An 18,850-nucleotide genomic window follows, 5' to 3' on the forward strand; every position below is an offset into this window, starting at 1 on the left:
ACGTCTTTTTTTTTCTCGGGACATACGATATTTATACGAGATATTGCGAGAAAGGGTAGCTGTCTGCTATAGTTGACCTTTGACCGCACACACCCCCATGACGTAGCTCATAACACATAACAAGGTAAAAGCTCACGCGATATTCAGCGCGAGAAATAGAACGAGAACCTGCCGATCATACGCGCCGCGATATCACTGGTCAAGTTGAGCTGTCGTGTGAGCTGAGGAGCTGGAAAACTTCGTCGAAAGTTTTTTTTATAATTTACAGATTTTTCAGCTTTGAGCTTTGCAGAAATCATGAGTTCGTTGCCAAACAATCCAGAGCTTCGTTTGAATGACAGGGGAGGTACGGTGGGCCCGTTTGGACGTTCAAGGCCCCTTACCCTCGCCGCGGCTGCTCCTCCCAGAACGGGAGGCAAGAAGACCCATCCTGGCAAAGCCATTCTCGCAGGCAAGTCAATTCAATTCTCAGCACAACCATTGCATTGCACATGTTGCAGTGATGCATGTCTGATGTTCAATCTCTAAGCTAGGCACACATGCAGAATACACTCACTAGCTTGAAAATGTTAAGTTTTGTTCATTCGAGATTGGTTAACAGTGATTGCATGAAAAATAAAAAGCTAGTTTAATGTAAACTTCACAGAAACTTTGTCTTTATTCTTTTTTATTATTATTTTTTATTAATAAAGAATAAACATTAATTTAATATCGTCGTGTTACTTAATGATTGTACTTTTGAGTTTTGAAGAAAAGTTTTAGGTTCCTTTTTCAAAATCAAATCAAAATCAATCCTAGATTTATTTATACGAAGTAAATAGTTCTACTAATTTCTCCAGCATTTAGAGTTATGATGAGAATATGTTCTTTATGTTTAATCTACTGAAATTTTATTCATCATATGTTAGTTTAGTCTTTAGTTTAGAGCAGGAGTTCACAAGACTGAAACAGATCCATCGGCTTGATCTTGGAGCTGGAAGAGATTTTTAGTCTCTTTGAATTTTGTCTATGCCTTTGGATATGGAAAAGGATTCAATGAATCCAGACAAATCTCCCAATCAGTAGGGGCGCTGGTCCGAGAATGAGGATCATCTGCATAAACGAGGATATCCTTGTTTTAACGCGGACAAACTGCGTCCTAAAAAATAAGGTTCGTCCGCGGAAAAATTTCTTCAGCACTCTGCGGGTGTAGGGTTCCCGATCCGCGCGCTGGTAATGCGAAAATCGGATTCCGCGTAATACAATTCTTTCAGTTCACCGTCTACTTTTATGGGTTGTCCCTCTTCCCAAGGATTTATCGTTCACCACATGAAAGTCTCTGTACAAAGTAAGTGTGAAATGCATCAAGAAGCATCATCGCGGAATCTGTTTTTTCACATCGCCAATGCGTGGATCGGAAATAAGAATTGTCTGTGAAAATGCGGAAAATCCTTATTTTTTAGGACATGTCTGTCCGCGTTTACAAAGACGATTCTTGTTTATGCAGACGATCCTTATTCTACTGTTAATGGAACATATCCCCAAATGAAATAGACTAATTTTCCTGTCTAGGCTTCACAGTCACAGACTGATAAAGAGGGCCAAGTTAGTGGAGATGCATGTACATGTATCCTGTACAAAAAGCATGTCTTGAGCAATTTCCATTTGTTTCACCTAAAAAAGAAGAAGAAATCACTTCATATATCTTCTCGCGCTAAGAGAAAAAACCAATGGCCTGGGAATTACGTTCTTCTATTTATACATGTACTATATGTGGTAGCAAAGTGTAGAGGATAGCAAACTATAGTACCTGAACATTTGCTTTCACCATGACTGTATCGGTTTAGGAGTACGAGGGGGAAATGGGTAAGTGAGCGGAAAGGTGTAAAAAACCTCACTGTACCAAAGAGTGTCTTCTCTGCATTTCATCTGCCTCTTTCCTGCTTTAGGTTTGAAGATTTTTGCAATAAGGTTTTGAGATCAAAATGGTTGAGAACTACTACACATTACTATATCCTCTTTCATTATCAGCATTTGATCTGTGTGGCTTCCACATCACATGTTCATTTCCTGATAATACTGCTACATCATGGTTGATTGTTTATTTTACAATAGAAATATTTGCATAGTCACTTGTTTCATCCATCAAATAAAGTGCTATTTATAAGTTATACAGGACTCCAAAAGGTAATTTGTGTATCTTTAAATAGGCCAAGATGCATTGCATACAAATACAATAGGGTGTTCATTATCCTTGAAGAATAATGCAATCCACAGGTTTCTCACAAAACCTTGTTAATTTTTTGTGGGGGGGGGGGGGGTTCAGACTAGGTACACAAAACGTTCAGGATCTTTTCATAACATCAACTTTCAAGTGTTACAGAACATCCATTCAGATTTCAGAAGTTTATTGTTCCTTGTTAATAAATCCTGTTTCCTGTTTCCATTGAGAACACTGTAGGCCTACATCTCATCAATTTCGATTCTAGTAATTCGTCACCTGCAAAAGGTCCACATAAAGCTTTAATCATTTTTCTTCTTAAAATTCATTTTGTATAGTTTTGTTATTATATTATCTTCTCATGCTTCAAAAGCCAAGGTTTGCAAAGACAATCTCTGGATTATGTAAATTTGGTATTGCATGTGTATTGTAAATAATGTTGGTGTAGGTTCTTACCGGTATGCATATTACAACTACAGTACCTGTACATCTCCTCAGAAGGATACACCTAGGAAGTTGTGTGTTTTTTTATTGAATGAATACATACCAGCAAATCCCAAGAGGAAATTCATAAAATTCATAGCAGGGTAGGCCTACATGTATGCATTTTGATAATCTTGATAAAATCTAAAAGGATCCTTTCACAAGACAGTTCAAAATCCATGAAAAAAGAATTAACAAAATGCAATTTTACATGTCAATTATGAGATGAACATTGAAGAACAAATTTTCTTTCATTAAAACAAAGTTTGGTATTGAGGGAAGTGTACAACTTTGTACACTGTACATGTACATGCAATTTTCAAGGAAGCCTTAGCAGTCATTGCCAAAGAGACTCCTACAAAAAAATTGTTCTGCTTCTCAGTGAGCAGTTTATCATTCAGCTTCAAACAACTTCACTTTGCAAGTTTGCACATTTACCGTAAAGTTTTTGATATACATACATTTTGTGATATATATGGTATGCACATGGTACATATATGTAAATAATGAACCTTGAACATTAAATATGTACATTGTAGATTACATTTATTTTAACAGTTGAACACAATGATTATTTTCATCAGATTTTACCTACCAGTACCTTTCACAGATTTTTTTTTTTTAATTCAGTTTTAGTAAATACAATTTTGAAGGAATTAAAAAAAAATCCTATAAATGCATTCACATTGTGCATGAAAGATCATGCTCTTTTTAAAATCCACCTGAAATACGAGACAGAAAAGTAAGCATATTTTGTTTGCCATGATATAGTGACCTTTTGATTTAAAGCTTATCTCGATCAGCACCATCAGGAGTGTATGGATGGGACTGGGGATGTGTGTTTATGCTCTTGAGCCGTGGTGAATGTAATTGATAAGCTCTCATTCCCGTCTGTGCACTAAATCCAATTACTGATATTACGCCAGTCGTGGCTAGGGTATGAGTGGAAACTTGTTATCAACATCAGTAGGTTACGATGACAGTGATATACTGATACAGGCACGCTCTGCCAAGTGGGATACTGTGGCAGAGCTGGTAGTATGACTTGTTAGCTTCACCCCCCCCCCCCTCCTTAAAGGTACAACATGTACATGTACCTGGTATTTAATTCTGCTTAAATCAGTCAAAAGGGGTGTTGGAAGCAAACTTAAAGATTGCATTTTTATGAGGGTAGTGATACTGGTCTGAAATCCCTTTTAAATCCCCCCTTCTAATTTGATAGCTATAATTTTGTTCGACACAAGTTAAATGAAATATAGTACTTAATTTTGATAGATCTATTGTCAATTTATAGTTCTTAGAATATATTCTATTCTACTGTATTCTAATTTAAAACCAACATTTATGCACAAATACATGTTTGCTACGTATTGCATGGGTAGCCACATTGCAACATGTACAGTATGGGCCTACATTTTATGACATACATTTGGAAAAAGGAAAGAAGGTAGAATGACTGTACAGAATTTAACTGGCACTTTAGTTTTATGAATGGAAAATTTCCCAGGTCAGTCATGCATACATGTAGAGACTGCACAGTGAATCAAAGTTCAATTCACACAATGACTTGAAGATCACCTTCATAGCTTAGCAAATTCTCTGTTTACATTATACTTTATAGGCCTATATTGTATGTATTGAGTCAATGCATATAGTCTACAGAGGTTATCAGATATCTATATATACATGTAGGCCTAGTAGAGAATCAATAAAGAATAAATATAAATAGAGCAGTTTAAAAAAGCTCAGTAATATAAAAAAAATCATATATTTATGACTTATATTTGTACAGGGCCGTTACGTCTGTGCATGTGTACATTTATTTAGGCTAAATTTTCATAGACATTGTGAAGTGAAGAAAAAAAATCCTAAATTGAGATGACTGTGCAATCACTGCAATGTAATGCTTATACATACATATTTATCTCTCATTGAAATTTGAATTGATGAGTTTTACTGTTACTACAAATTGAATAGTTTTCACTACTTGAAATCAACATTTAACTTTCTTACCGTTACATACAATTTTTTTCTTTCATCACTTCCAATTGAGGTCAGAAGATAAATATTGTGATGTCTGGTCATGTGTTTCTACATGTAAATATACAATCAATTCTCAATTTTAAAGCTATTATGCCTCCAGTAGTGTCTACACATGTATATGCAGGCTTATTTGAATTCCTTAGGCTTTGTTTTGTAAATGATAAGGCAGTGGTACTGTAGCCATAACAAGTGCTCAATAATAATGACAGATCTGGGCAACTTTTCTCCAAGAAAGTACTGAAATAGTCCCCATATATTCCACCAAAATGCATCAAATATGGTCTTCTTCCTGTGATATTTTTCTTGAAAGTTGTGCCTACAAGAATACATACATTGTACACCTGTACCTTTGCTTCATTTCAGACAAGTGCATTTCTTTCCTAATCCTCCTTTTCATATGCAAATTAGAAGAGGGGGTGTGTCAAGTGGGGCGTGTCCATTCTAATTGTGAACCCCTATCTGTGAACTCTCATGTCACCCATCCCCCCTTGTGGCATATAGACTTGCATTCATGCATGGCTCCACAAACATTCTATGAATCAAATGTACTGAAGTGGAGTTTTTACATGAAGGAGTAGGATTGAATACAAGTAGGAAAAATGTGATTCCATCGTAACTATTAGAAAATTCATTTCTTACACATGTTATATAAAAAAAAACTAGTGGACTGTACATAGCCTATAGTAGAGCCATGCATCTATACACAGAGTTTGGCCAACCCGGTTCGACACATTATGGCAACTACTGCTTTGTTGGGCATGCAAGCACAAAACAAAAGAATATAAGCCATGTTGTGACCCAGTGAAACCAAGTAGGCCAAACTCTGTGTATAGATGGCTCTGGCCTATGTATGTAGTAAACCTGTGCCTTCAATATTTCTCTTTTGACCAAGTTTAAGAGCTGCCTCCACTCCAACACACACTTATCACCATATTAATTTTCAGGCCAATCACAGGTGCAGGCAGTTTACATACCCGGTACTCAGTAAATATAGAAAGAGAGCTCTAAACTCTACATGCCTACTAATTGCTAAACACAAACTTTGACCCTGCTGTTTTCAAAATTTAATCAACAACATCCTCTTCTCTACTGGAACAATATGGTTCATATTTCATAAACGTAGAATATAGTGTAAAGTGTAAAAAATTGTCATAGGCATGGTCAGTAATTATTCACCCTCATATGAAATGATCCTTTATGACGGCTTAATTTCCAATCTGATGGATGTTTAGTGAACAAACATGTATTCTGTCATAAAAGACTTAAAAGATTCCATAGCTTTTCTATTATTTGCCATGATCAAAATAGAAATACATGTACTGTATGTTTATTTATAAAGTAATGATTTGTTGACCCCTTCACCACGTGCCATATCTGTATTTTTTTCTCACACACTAGCTTTTTAACACACATTCATTTCCTTTTTTAAAAGCAGTGGAAAATACTGTCATCTCCAACTCGTCTCATCTCTCTGTTTTCTTTTCATTATTTAAGGTTGAATCGAGATCTGCATTACTTTTGTACTGCATTAGGGTGATGAGAGTCAATCTTTTGAAATTGCCAGCGTTTAAACATGCATAGACTATAATTAAATTCATTCATTTGCATAAATAAATGAATACCCCAAATGCAGCACACTAGTAGAAAATACTCTCATCTCCAACTCATCCCCACCACATCTCATCTCTGTTTTCTTTTCATTTGCAGGTGGAATCGCTGGTGGAATCGAGATCTGCATCACCTTCCCGACGGAGTACGTCAAGACCCAGCTACAGCTTGACGAGAGGGCGGCCAAGCCTCTCTACCGGGGCCCCATACACTGTGTCAAGCTCACCGTGAAGGAGCATGGAGCCAGGGGCCTCTACAGGGGTCTTAGCCCCCTTATATATGGGTCTATACCAAAGTCAGCTGTAAGGTGGGTATTATTCTGCTATGAGATTATTTTTTTTTATCTTCTGGAATGTGTAAAGTTTACAAAGTTTATATACTTGTGTATTTCCTCCTTATATATCTTTCTCACATTTGCCTTCTTAATATCAGTCTTTTTCTCTCTTTCTGTATTACAGTATCTACATGTATAGTCATATGTATTACCGTACCTCTTAATGCTCTTTATGTTCATATCAAGCTCTCCCTCTCCCTCTATTTCTCTCTCTCTATCTAACCTTCTCTTTTCTCTTCTCTTCTCACCTTGTCTCTCTCCCTCTCTCTTTCTCTCCCTCGCTCTCTACCCCTACCCCTCTCTCCTCTCTCTCTCTCTCCATGATATACTATGTAAATCCGTTCTCACTCCCTCATTTCTTTTCCTCTTTCTTTTCCTTTCTTTCTTTCTCCGTAACCCCCCCTCTTTAATATATTCTGTGATAGAAACTACCCATTCAAACCTAGAAACCTGCCTCACAATGTAACATCTCCATCAGTAAGAAGATGCCTCAGTCTCCTGTCCATGACTCTGCATGCATCCCATTGATATAAACCCCCATATATATGTCAACAAACTTTCCAATGATCCTCCTCTCTATCTCCATTCCACACCCACGAACCCTAGCTACCAGCATTATTACCGATGCAAATGTCACACTGGTTTATATCCCACGTTGCTATCATTTACATAGTATATGCACTTCGAAGATGCAGGCTGTCCACTTGAGCATGTACTAGAATGTATAAATGTGGTGAACTTGCGAGAGGGGAGCAGCGAAATACTTGAGCCAGACACTCTACAAAAATAGGATGGTGTTGAAGTATAATGCAAACAAACAGGTTGAATTTGGATCGAGGCAGCTGCCAAATTCTCAAGTTTTAACCCTGACAGTGCTGTATATATATATATATATATATATATATATATATATACAGTGTTGCTCACAATCAGGTACAGGTGTATCATGAATGAAATTGCCAAAATGAATTTAGCTTCTAACTGTTTGTTTTGCCCTCTAAATACCAGACACATTTTTTTTTGTCAGAACTTTATTCTTTCAATTCATTTTTAATTCAACACAAGAGAATTTACAAAATTGCAAAGAAGAAAACCCCTAGTGTTGATATTAATTGTAAATTAACAATTTATCGCTTTTCAAACATACATGTTTACATGTAACTCAACGAGAGAGAGTGCTCTTTTACAAAATCAAATATAATTTATTTATGAGGTAAAACGTGACTGATAGTGAGAGGGTTCAATCGTAAATTATATGCTGACCTATCCTATGCTTAAAAAAATAAAGCCCTCTTTGTGACTTGGTTACAAAAGAAATACCATACCACCAGAAACTTCCACTGAAATAAAATGTTCCAAATTTAATAAGCAGTTCAGATTCACAAAGATTTCATGCCATTAAATCATTGAATCACATTTGACACAACACTAAATATTCACAATTCATGAAACTTTCTTACCTCTCTTGCCATACACAAATTGCAAATCTACACTTTGTGACAATAGCTGCTTTTACAGTATGTGCAAAACTATCCTGTGGGAACAAAAATAGCCCTGAGGGACTCACAAAAGAAATGATGGCTATTCATTTTTCTACATGTACTGGGCCCCTTTAAATCTTGGTTGGTATTATTGGATCAAACCTACATGTAGAGTACTGGAAACTGGAAAGGTTACCTAGGCATGAAGTAGATAGCCAGTTCAGGCTGATTGAAAAGTGCATTGCTGCTATCCTCTTTAAGTTTATTCATGATTGATGAAAAAAGGGCCAAGTGTTTTTAAGAGCATGGCTTCTACGTTTTTTCCATGCAAAATGATCAATAAGTTTTGACATAGATGCTCATTACTCATTGATGACAAGACCATCTGTCCTAGATCTGTTTGAAAATGGATACATCGAATGTGAAACTGCTAACCAATTGTTATTATAAGTATGGGGAAAATGTATTTAAACAAACATTTATACTTATTCCTATGCTAAGAATTGAATTTCCTATAACCATAGAACATACATACATGTACATGTATGTAACCCGTCTTTGTAAAGGAAAAGAAACTTAAATTGGACAGTATATTGCAGTGTTACTTGCAGTGTTACTAACCAGCCAGATTTGCACAAAAGCTTTCTCTTTACTAATATAAAGTTTAATTTATGCAGAACAAATATAATTTATAACTCCCATTCTTAAGGTCATTATTTACCCAAAGTATAGCCTGTTAGATCCCTTGGATAGAACAGCTGTCTTTGGCATGCAAAAAGTTTCCTTCATAATTTCATTTCCTAAACAGCCATTACTCATTTTTAAAAATAATACAGTCAAACCCGTCTATAGCGACCACCCAAGGGAAACACAAAAAGTGGCCTTTGTAGACAGGTTCCTCTAGTTCATGATTCAATGAGAAACCATTCTCAAGGGAAACAACAAATGTGGCCTTTGTAGACAGGTGGTCACTAAAGCAGGTTTGACTGTATATACATTGTATGAGATAACAAGCCCATATGCCTGTGCTAAACATACAGTATATCTTGCAATATATGTATTTCTCTCCCTCCAAATCATGACATGAACACAGCCAATGTACCTTGCACAAAGTGAATTAACCACGCACCATGTGTTAAAAACTCTCTCATAAAAATTAGGAGGCATGGATATCTGTGAAGGTGATATTGATTTCCTGTACAAAGTTTGCCATTTGCATCAGCTGCGTGCATGCTCTATTAAAATCAATTTATGTTGACTTATGGAAAACATGATCCAAATTTCAGGAGTGTTTGCATTTCCAGTGCTGTTTATAGACATGTACTTAGTTCTATGGTTCAAGTACAATGTATTTCCTGCTATGCCCCATTTCATAATATTAAGGATATTTTTGTATACCTGTAGTCATTTACCTGTTTGACAAATGCATGGACAAATCGAGCTCTGACAAATATTCACAAACTATAGCTTGTATAGCCTATTTTATGGCTTTCTATAGATTTTTTCTCCGTGTTTGCTTTTCTTGATTTTCTTGTTGTCCATAATGGGTTAATTTCTGTGTCATATCCCAGATTATAATTGAGATAGAACTTTTAGTTTTTGTAAATTAGCCTACCAAGTGAAATTGCAACTGCACTTTGCAAAATCATACCCAGGCAAATGGGTAATCGTTTTATGTTCAATTATTGATCTTGATAATATGATAAGTTAAAATTCTTGAATTTCCAGAGTACTTCCAAAGTAGGTATACGCTTTGTAATATGTACAGTATGTGAATCTCATAGTACTTCAAAAAGTCTTAAGGCCTCTCTCTCTAGGTCTGTATAATATGGTATCTTTAATTTGATGTCATATTAGAGTTATACATGTATATGTATCAGACCATATGTAATTATTCAAACTAATTAAATGTTCTGTATCAGGAATGCATGTACCAAATACGCAATTCAAAGCGTTTTAATCAATTAACCTTTGGACAAAGAGAGCTTTTAAATAAATGGGGAGCTTGGACACATGAAGGTTATGTCTAAGGCTTAGCATATTGATATTAGCTCTAGCCCATATTAAAGTCATTTATCTTGATCTACCACTACCAGTAGCTTTGCATATTTATTAACCTGGTTGAAGGAGAGTGAAATCCTATCTTTCACCATAGTAAAAATATGATAACGCAGCCTTTGAAGCAGGACGTTTCTTGAGATATCGTAGAGACTGGTGACCTTATTTTTGTACTAAATAGAGTAGATAGCCGCTATCATCATTTCCTTTCTCTTTACTACAAACCTGTGAGTTTCGATCATGATCCGGTTTGCACTGAATGGATTATGATTAGCTCACTCTCCACATGGTCTGTGTGGCTTGGAATTATAGGCAATCCCAAAATTAATTGTCTGAATTATTTTCTTTTAAGTAAGAACATACGACAAGCTGCTTCTAAATGTTTCTCACGTAAAACAAAAGTAACTCTTGACATTGCACTTTCAGTTGCGCCCCTCCAAAGCTTTGGAATAACCTACCATGAGACATTATTATTATTATTATTATTTATTTTGCCATAAAAATCAGAAATTCACAGTATAGTCAACGTAGTAAATACTGGTACAATAATCTTAGAAGTACTGGTAATAGAGAAAGAAAAGGAAATGAGAAGCAAGGAGAAGAGGAAAGAAATGGTTACCTTTGGGCCAAGGTTCGCAAAAGTGAAATACTTCACTGTTGCCCAGAGGCATGCAAGCCCCAATAGGTTACCATGTACAAAGATAGAAAGATATTGCACAATCCCATATACAATTATTACACATTAAAAGTACAATGGTTTGTTTTTTTTAATTAAAAAAACAACAACTAGAACTGACTCCGGTTGAAAAGCTCACTCCATATATAGAAAACCCTCACCTGTTGGTGTCTTCAAAGTATTGTTGAAGATTCACTTGTTTTTCAGAAGTTGAATAGTTTTTTTTATCCCTCTCAATGGATTTCATTTCGTTTTGTTGTTTTGTGATATTTGATCAAATTGAAATAAAGAAATAAAGAAATTGAGCAAGCGTACATTTTCATCCTCTCATCTTTTAGGTTTGGAGCAAATGACGCCAGTAGATAAGGTAAAGCCACATCAGCACCCTAAGAAAGACAGATAGTCTAATGAATATTTGTGGTGCAGGAGTTGGCAAAACCATCCTAGTATTCTCAAAATAATGCTATTTCATCTAAATCCTAAAGAAATTGAAAGATGAGTGTCTCTTTCTGTTCCTACCTTCTGCAGGTTTGGAGCAAATGAGGCCTTGAAGACAAGATGGCGTGACAGCCACAACGGCGCTCTAAGCAAGACAGGTAGTCTCATGTGCGGTCTTGGTGCGGGAGTCAGCGAAGCCATTCTGGCGGTCACTCCCATGGAAACGGTCAAGGTCAAGTTCATCAATGACCAGACCTCGGCCAAGCCACAGTATAAGGGATTCTTCCATGGACTCAGGCATATCATCAAGACGTCAGGTAGGTTGAAGAAGTTAAAGGCCCACTGCACTACTTATAGCTACTTGTGCCCTCTATAAAACAACAATGCCTAATCGGTGCCTGTTGGTCCCCCATGATCCTCTTTTCCTTACGTCAATTGAGAGCTGATGTGATAAGTAACCCCTGTCAGTGACGTTGCAGGGAGGTCTAATACCCCTGGCCAAACTAGTACAGACGGGCTTTAACTGTTCTCAGGTTTCAAGAAGGTTGATGGATGTTACAGGAGAATATTTGCCCAGTACCTGTACAAGGAATTCTTTGAAAAGATTATCAAGACACGAGATGGGTTGAAGGAGTTGACGAGTGCCAGGTTTCATAGACGGTTAATGAATATTTTTACAGAAAAAAAAACTTTGTCTAGCCACAGTCACTACACTGTAATAGGTGTCATTTTATTTGCTGCTGTGATTTTTATTCAGGTAGTTTATTGAGGTTTAAGAATCTCCCTCTCTTCATTTCTTGCCCCTCCCTCCAGGTATACGTGGTACCTACCAGGGTCTTTCAGCCACGATCATGAAGCAGGGTAGCAACCAGGCCATCCGCTTCTTCGTCATGGACTCCCTTCGAGACTGGTACCGTGGCGATGACCCAAACAAGTACATCAACCCTCTGATCACTGCCTGCTTTGGTGGCTTTGCAGGAGCTGCCAGTGTGTTCGGCAACACGCCATTGGACGTCATCAAGACACGTATGCAGGTCAGTACGTAGGACAGGTTGTACACCACATACTCCAGCGACAACTGCTTCACAAATAATTTTTTGCACCAACTGGGGGTTGTTTTACAAAGATCCTAAGTTGAACTTATCTCTAAGTTGAACTTAACAATTATGGAAAGCCGTTAGCATCTTTGAAAATATTTTGTAAAAAAGTTATTTCAAAAGGCAAAAATGTTGATTCAAATCATTCATATTTTCTATTATCAAGGAGATGATGTGGAATTAATGAAAAGTCTAAAATACTTGAATTTTTGCTTTTGAATATGTTTTATTTTAAGGCTACAAATAGCTCACCATAATTTTTAAGTCCAACTTAGAGTTAAGTTTGACTTAGGATTTTTTTGAAACAACCCCTAGAATTCCTAACTATAACCCTGGTCCAAACCAATCCTAACACTAACCCTGAACCAAAACCTTATTGCAACCCTAACTCTCACCATAAGTCTGTGATTACATAGAGCCAGAGCAATTGTCACTGAAGCATATGTACGCTTGCCATAGGACCAGGTAGAAAAAGAGGGGCTTTTCATTATAAAGGGATCTCTGCAAAGGCCACATAATTTAAAGTCCATTCACCGTGTGAACAGGTGGGTTTTTTAAAAACAGTTTTTATGGTGTCAATGTGTCAATCTGAGAAGTTGGAATATCCAAATTCCTTTAAATTAGACCTTTCTATAGAGTTGGAATCTAATTGTATGTGATATGTTTGAGCAGATGATGGATACTCTTTGATGTTTGTTATAAATTACAAAGGTTTGACATTGCAGAAGTGAGTAAGGGTCTTCACTTAAACATTTGATATGTTGAATGAAATACCATACCTTCAAATAATAGGCAGTTACTTTTCTTTTTCACTTTTATCATACCCTGCCTGATATTGTTACATTGGACAGAGATCAATAATATGTATGCAAAAATAATCTGTTTAAAAATTCAGTTATGAATATAACTGTCCAGTAAATGGTGGCTGTTTATCTTGATACGTTCCGATCACATACAGCAGGACTATACCCTCCTCTGAAATCAGTAGATATCTATGATCATGTTTACTTTATTTGCCACACCAGCCTATTTCTTATTTGTGGCTGTTTTATATCTTAATACAATGATCCGATCATATACAGGTCCTGTCTTATAAAGAGTCAATCGCAAGTTTGCAGTCTCCTATCTCTTATGTACATTGTACATAGTTGCGATTGATATCAATTGCCAATAAGTTGTGATTGATATCAACTCTTTATAAGAGGGGACCCTGGACTATACCCTCCTCTGAAATCGGCAGATATCTATGATCAATCATGTTACTTCATTTGCCGCATCAACACATCTTTTCTCCTGAGAATGTCAGGACCTTCATTACTTCTTTATCTTTATATCTCTTATTTGGGTTGTCTGTTATCTCAAACCTCAGTAGACATATTATAATTGTGTTCAGTACATTGTCTCAGTCTTGTCTTGTTTTGTCTGCAAGATAACCTTTTGTTTGGAAGTCACTAAAAGTTCATAGTAAGCATTAGATTGGCAGTGTAATCCTTTGAGGGAGAGAGCGGATGTGGAATTCACACTTCTATAATTGCTCATTTCAAAACTTTTTGTTGTTGGGGGCAGGGATCATCGGAGGGTGGAGTGGTCCTGCAATATTTGACCTCATTAAAATTTATTTTAAAGTAAGAACTAGTTTGAATGATTACCGGTAGTTTTACAAGTACAATATAGAATATTTGTTTATATTTAGTTCTTTTTATATTGTTTCACAAACCAAGTTAGTTGAAAGGACAATCTATTGGACACTTCATTTCTTCATCTTCTATTAACCCTTCTTCTTAATTTCTTTTATTTTTTAACTTCTCTCATGAGCTTGAATAAAACATTTGATTTCATCTTGAGTAATTAATTTTCCAAATCATTCATTTTTTTCTAGGGTCTGGATGCCCACAAATACAAGAATACCTGGGACTGTGCAGTCAAGATCTGGAAACACGAAGGAGCCAAAGCGTAAGTTGTGCTCCTATTAGTTGTTCATGCAGATCCTATGGTATTGAAGTACATTTTTTTCAGAGAGGCTTGCAAATGCTTGTTCAATATTTATACTGTGACATGATTGTGTCAATGGTGTTTTGCCTTTGGCCATTTTGAATGTTTCAAGGCAAATTTATACTTGAGTCAACCTACAAAATCATTATTTGTTGTTATGTTCGATGTGAATATTACAATAGTTAGAATAATAGAGGAACTCCTTATCATAGAACCTACAATGCCATGATCATCAGACTGTAACAGAGACATTTCTTCTTAAACAGTGTATATTTTTTTCGGTAGTGATTTAATTTTGATATTATGTTTAATTCGCGCATAAACTTATTTCTCATTAAACAAATAAAAAAATAAAATGCTAGTGGAGTAATGAATTTCCAATACAGATGAAAGTGGATTTCTGCATCTGTATTACAACTATTTGATGATATTGATTATATTCTTTCACTCTATTATTCAGATTTGCTTTATCTGTATTTTCTTTGTTTTCATTTGTTAATAGTTTCTACCTCGTTTGTCCCGTGTTTGTCTGGATTGAGTTATTTCTCATGAAAATGCTAAGGGAGTAATGAATCTCCTATACAAATAAAGGTGGATTTCTGCCGGCCATTATACCCACCATGTAATGATATTGAATTTGTTCTTTCACTTCAGTATTTAGATTTGCTTTATTAATAATCTGCATTCTTTTTGTTTTCATTTATAAATAGTTTCTATAAAGGAACACTCCCTCGTCTGTCCCGTGTTTGTCTGGACGTCGCCCTCGTCTTCGTGATCTACGAAGAGGTAGTCAAGGTCCTCAACAAGGCCTGGCCCACAGAATAAAGACCAGGTTCCTGAAAGGGATCTACTTGGACAAGCATCGACTGCCAGAAAAGAGTATAAACGATAAGGAAATGTGAATATTGATTGTGAGAAGTAATTTAACATAGCATACATGTAGCTCTAAGATTTGGTTAGAATTTGAGTTGTATTGTACATTACGAAAGGAGTAATGTACATTTGTCATCATTATTGAAAAGCTCGTTCACATTGAAGAGAAAGTGCGTGAATCATTAGATGAAGGACAATTTCTTTCATGATGATTATCTGTTTAGAGTCTAAAGGGCATTAGCTTTGAATGTAAATTTAAAACCCTTCTGACTCTCAAGAAACAATATCATGTTGCGCAAAGGCCTGTACATTCAAATTATGTGTATCATGTGCAGAAAGAGGTTGTGCACAACTTCTAATTCAGAACTGCTCACTATATTTTTGTCCAAGTGAATTTACCATTTAATTTCCCCTATTTTCAAATTAATTGTGTGTGAGCCCATCTTGTTACTTGTACCTTTGTAAAAGCACAAAATTGTTCATAATACAAGTTCGATTTGACATTGAATGGTACTAAAATTATTGTATTTTATTTCTCCTTTTGATGTACTTGTGCAAAAAGGCAAGGGATTCTAGAATATTAATTAACCATACTTTGTAAATGTTTTCATATTGTATTGTTAGAAGTTCAGAAGACTGCTATTGACTTATTTTCTTTTCAGAATGGAAAAATGAAATCACTATTTGTAACTGTAGTATTTTTTTCTTTTCTCAAAAGATTCTTTACAAAATGTAGTACTTTATTGCTGTATCAGTATGCGAGATGCACTAAGTTTTCTTTTTGTTGGATTTATTTTTGATATTTTATTATTACGTGGGGATCATTAAACAGCTCTAGGATAGATTATTTGGTGTCAGCAGGTATCTCTAACACATTCCAAATGTAGTTTTCATTGACAGTTTATTCAAATATTCATTTTTATTTTTTAGTTTTTTAATTATGCTTAATATTTCTTCTGACAGATGCATATACAACAGGAGGACAAAAATAATACTCACTAATAATGCTAACATTTATAAGTATACAGATCTAAAAACCTTTAATTGAAATAGATAGATTACGCCAGGCAAAGTTGACATTATCTAAGGCTAGATATTTGTCACAGAGCTATTATTCTGCAACTCTTTTCAACTTATTGTTGAAAAAAAATAGAATCAAATATAAAGTAGAGAATAGAGATGTATGAATTTTTTTGGCATGAAGTGCATGATTTTGATGATGCTCTTTAGCATATCCCACCATACTGACAGCTGTCAAATTATAGATGTTAGGATGTTTCCTCAGAGAGTTTTTGTTTGAAAGAATTTGCTTTAACTCCTAGAATTAAAAATATATGTAGATCTTTCATACAATATTGAACAATGGGAGTTTAAGAACAAATTTATTTCACATCAAACTTTCAATTGTTTCTATCACTGTTCTTCGATTGCACTGTTTTAATTCAAATTAAAGCACAATATTCCTATACCTACCTCAGTGATGTTCCGAAAGGAAATGATTTCACTGTTATCTTTGCAATAGAAATGGACTCAAATTTTCCAGTGATATTTGCATTTTCTGTTCATATATTGCTTGTGATTTAGAGCATTGTGGGTCAAAAGATAAAAATGAAATGTCACTTAAAGGTGAAACCAAACTGCTATTTGAGTTTACTTTGTTCAACAAAACAAATTTCTTTTCTGACCTAACAACACCTAACGTTTGCTATCAGCATTCTGACCAATCACTGTTGAAATACAATGATTTGTAACTGATGAATATAATGACCATAACAGGCTCGTCATATGCTATGGTGAATATTTTTCATGTCTAATTTGATATATGATTGTACTGAATGTTTCAGAGTCGATGCAATATTAGATATTCTTCGTTATGGTGAACAGTTACAGACAAAAAATAATGTTGTGCATACTGTTACGGACTGTTGTGATTAAATTACCTCACCTAAAACAACCAAAGGATTGCGCCTAATGTAGAAGATGTACTCTGAAGAATTGAACTGAAATTTATGTAAATTTTGTCCATCGTGTGAATGGAAATTATCGTCTTAGGTAGATTTCTATAGAATCCATGTTTTTTGCATTGTAGCAGTCAGAATGAGGTCAGAGTTTAGAGGTCAATAGTTTCCTAACTAAAAGATGTCATGTTTAGTGCATTTCACCTTAGTGTATATGAAAACATCATGGAACTTCCCAGAGCATCAAACCTATATTGTACTTATACACAACTCTACACGATACTCATGGTTTGCCTCAGATTTAATCTGACATAGCAGCATTCTACATGTGGTTAAGTTCTGTTCACAGAACAATATAAAGAATATATCATGACTAGGAGGAGTTGATATTTGATAACAATGTATTTAGATTATGTGTTTACTAATGATAAAATTATAAGTTGTATTTCCATGTCTTCCCTCATCATATTTTGTGATAGAAAATACTGATTGTTGCTTATCCCAATAACAAAGAAATAGATTAGCATAGATCTTTCATTTGTAATTTAATACTGTTTATCTTTCATACTAGTAATTTTATTTCCTCCTAATTCAGCATTTCATTCAGTTATATGTGTGTATATTCTAGAATCTGAAAGCTACAATGGAATTGAGCTCAATTTATATTTCAGTTATGAATAAGGAATGTATTCTCATTGCAATATTTTACTTTATTTGAGGAATTATTGCCATATGTAGAGGTTACATGCCTAGTAAGTACAATTAATTGTAACTGTCATTGAAATGATTTTTTTGTTGTAAATCTTGAAGCATTTGTGTAATTAGTGGAAAGCTGTGTGCAGTCTGGTGTCGAAATAAGAGCACAAACCTATGAATGGTTAGGAGAAATACTAATAAAATCTCTAATGACTCGGTCATTCATTGCCTTTTTAGTATACACTGTATTTGTTTTGTACCCTGTTGTGTGTTCTTTCTCCCCCCCCCCCCCCCCCCCCCCCTCTCTCTCTCTCTCTCTCTTCCTCCCTCCCTCCCTCCCCCCCCTCCCTCCCTCCCTCTCTCTCTCTCTATCTCTCTCTCTCTCTCCCTCTCCCTCTCTCTCTATCTCTCTCTCTCCCTCTCCCTCTCCCTCTCTCTCTCTCCCTCTCCCTCTCTCTCTTCGATGATATGTTTCTCTGTCCTCTCTCTTTCACTTTCTGCTACTGACTACTGACTCACTTATTTACATTACATCACCTTATAAATAATGTAGGAGAAAAACAGAAAAAATTATTTTACAAACCACAAATTGACTATTATTTTTTTCTTTATTACAACTGAAACTTGAGGTTGGACTTCAAATACAAATAAAAATATAAACAGATATATAATAATGGTAGAAATACTTAAAACATAGTCAAAGAAACTGTCAAGTCTGATACATAAATATATAAATGTGAGAAAAATAATGATAACGGAATTAATTAGGGTATCTGTGTCTATTAATTGAGCATGTTTTCTCTCTCTCTCTCTCTCAGTCACTCACGCTAGGACAATTTTACCTCGCGTTGCTCATGGTCTCAGAATGAGAATGAGTGTATATAACAAATAAGTGTCTTGGATTGAGAGAGGG

The 18,850-nt window shown here is 35.5% G+C and overlaps 1 protein-coding gene across 1 annotated transcript; it reads left to right on the plus strand.

Annotated features, from left to right (window-relative positions):
- Positions 1 to 121: 121 nt before the first annotated feature.
- On the plus strand, positions 122 to 18,166 carry LOC576892 (tricarboxylate transport protein, mitochondrial). The gene is made up of 6 exons (XM_777159.4): positions 122 to 451; positions 6,434 to 6,641; positions 11,412 to 11,638; positions 12,135 to 12,355; positions 14,298 to 14,371; positions 15,121 to 18,166. Exons 1-6 carry the CDS (start codon positions 298 to 300, stop codon positions 15,233 to 15,235), a joined length of 999 nt encoding a protein of 332 aa, XP_782252.2. The 5' UTR covers positions 122 to 297; the 3' UTR covers positions 15,236 to 18,166.
- The last annotated feature ends 684 nt before the right edge of the window (positions 18,167 to 18,850 follow it).

Source organism: Strongylocentrotus purpuratus, unplaced genomic scaffold, assembly GCF_000002235.5.
Source record: "Strongylocentrotus purpuratus isolate Spur 01 unplaced genomic scaffold, Spur_5.0 spur5_scaffold_2, whole genome shotgun sequence".
NCBI classification, from domain to species: domain Eukaryota; kingdom Metazoa; phylum Echinodermata; class Echinoidea; order Camarodonta; family Strongylocentrotidae; genus Strongylocentrotus; species Strongylocentrotus purpuratus.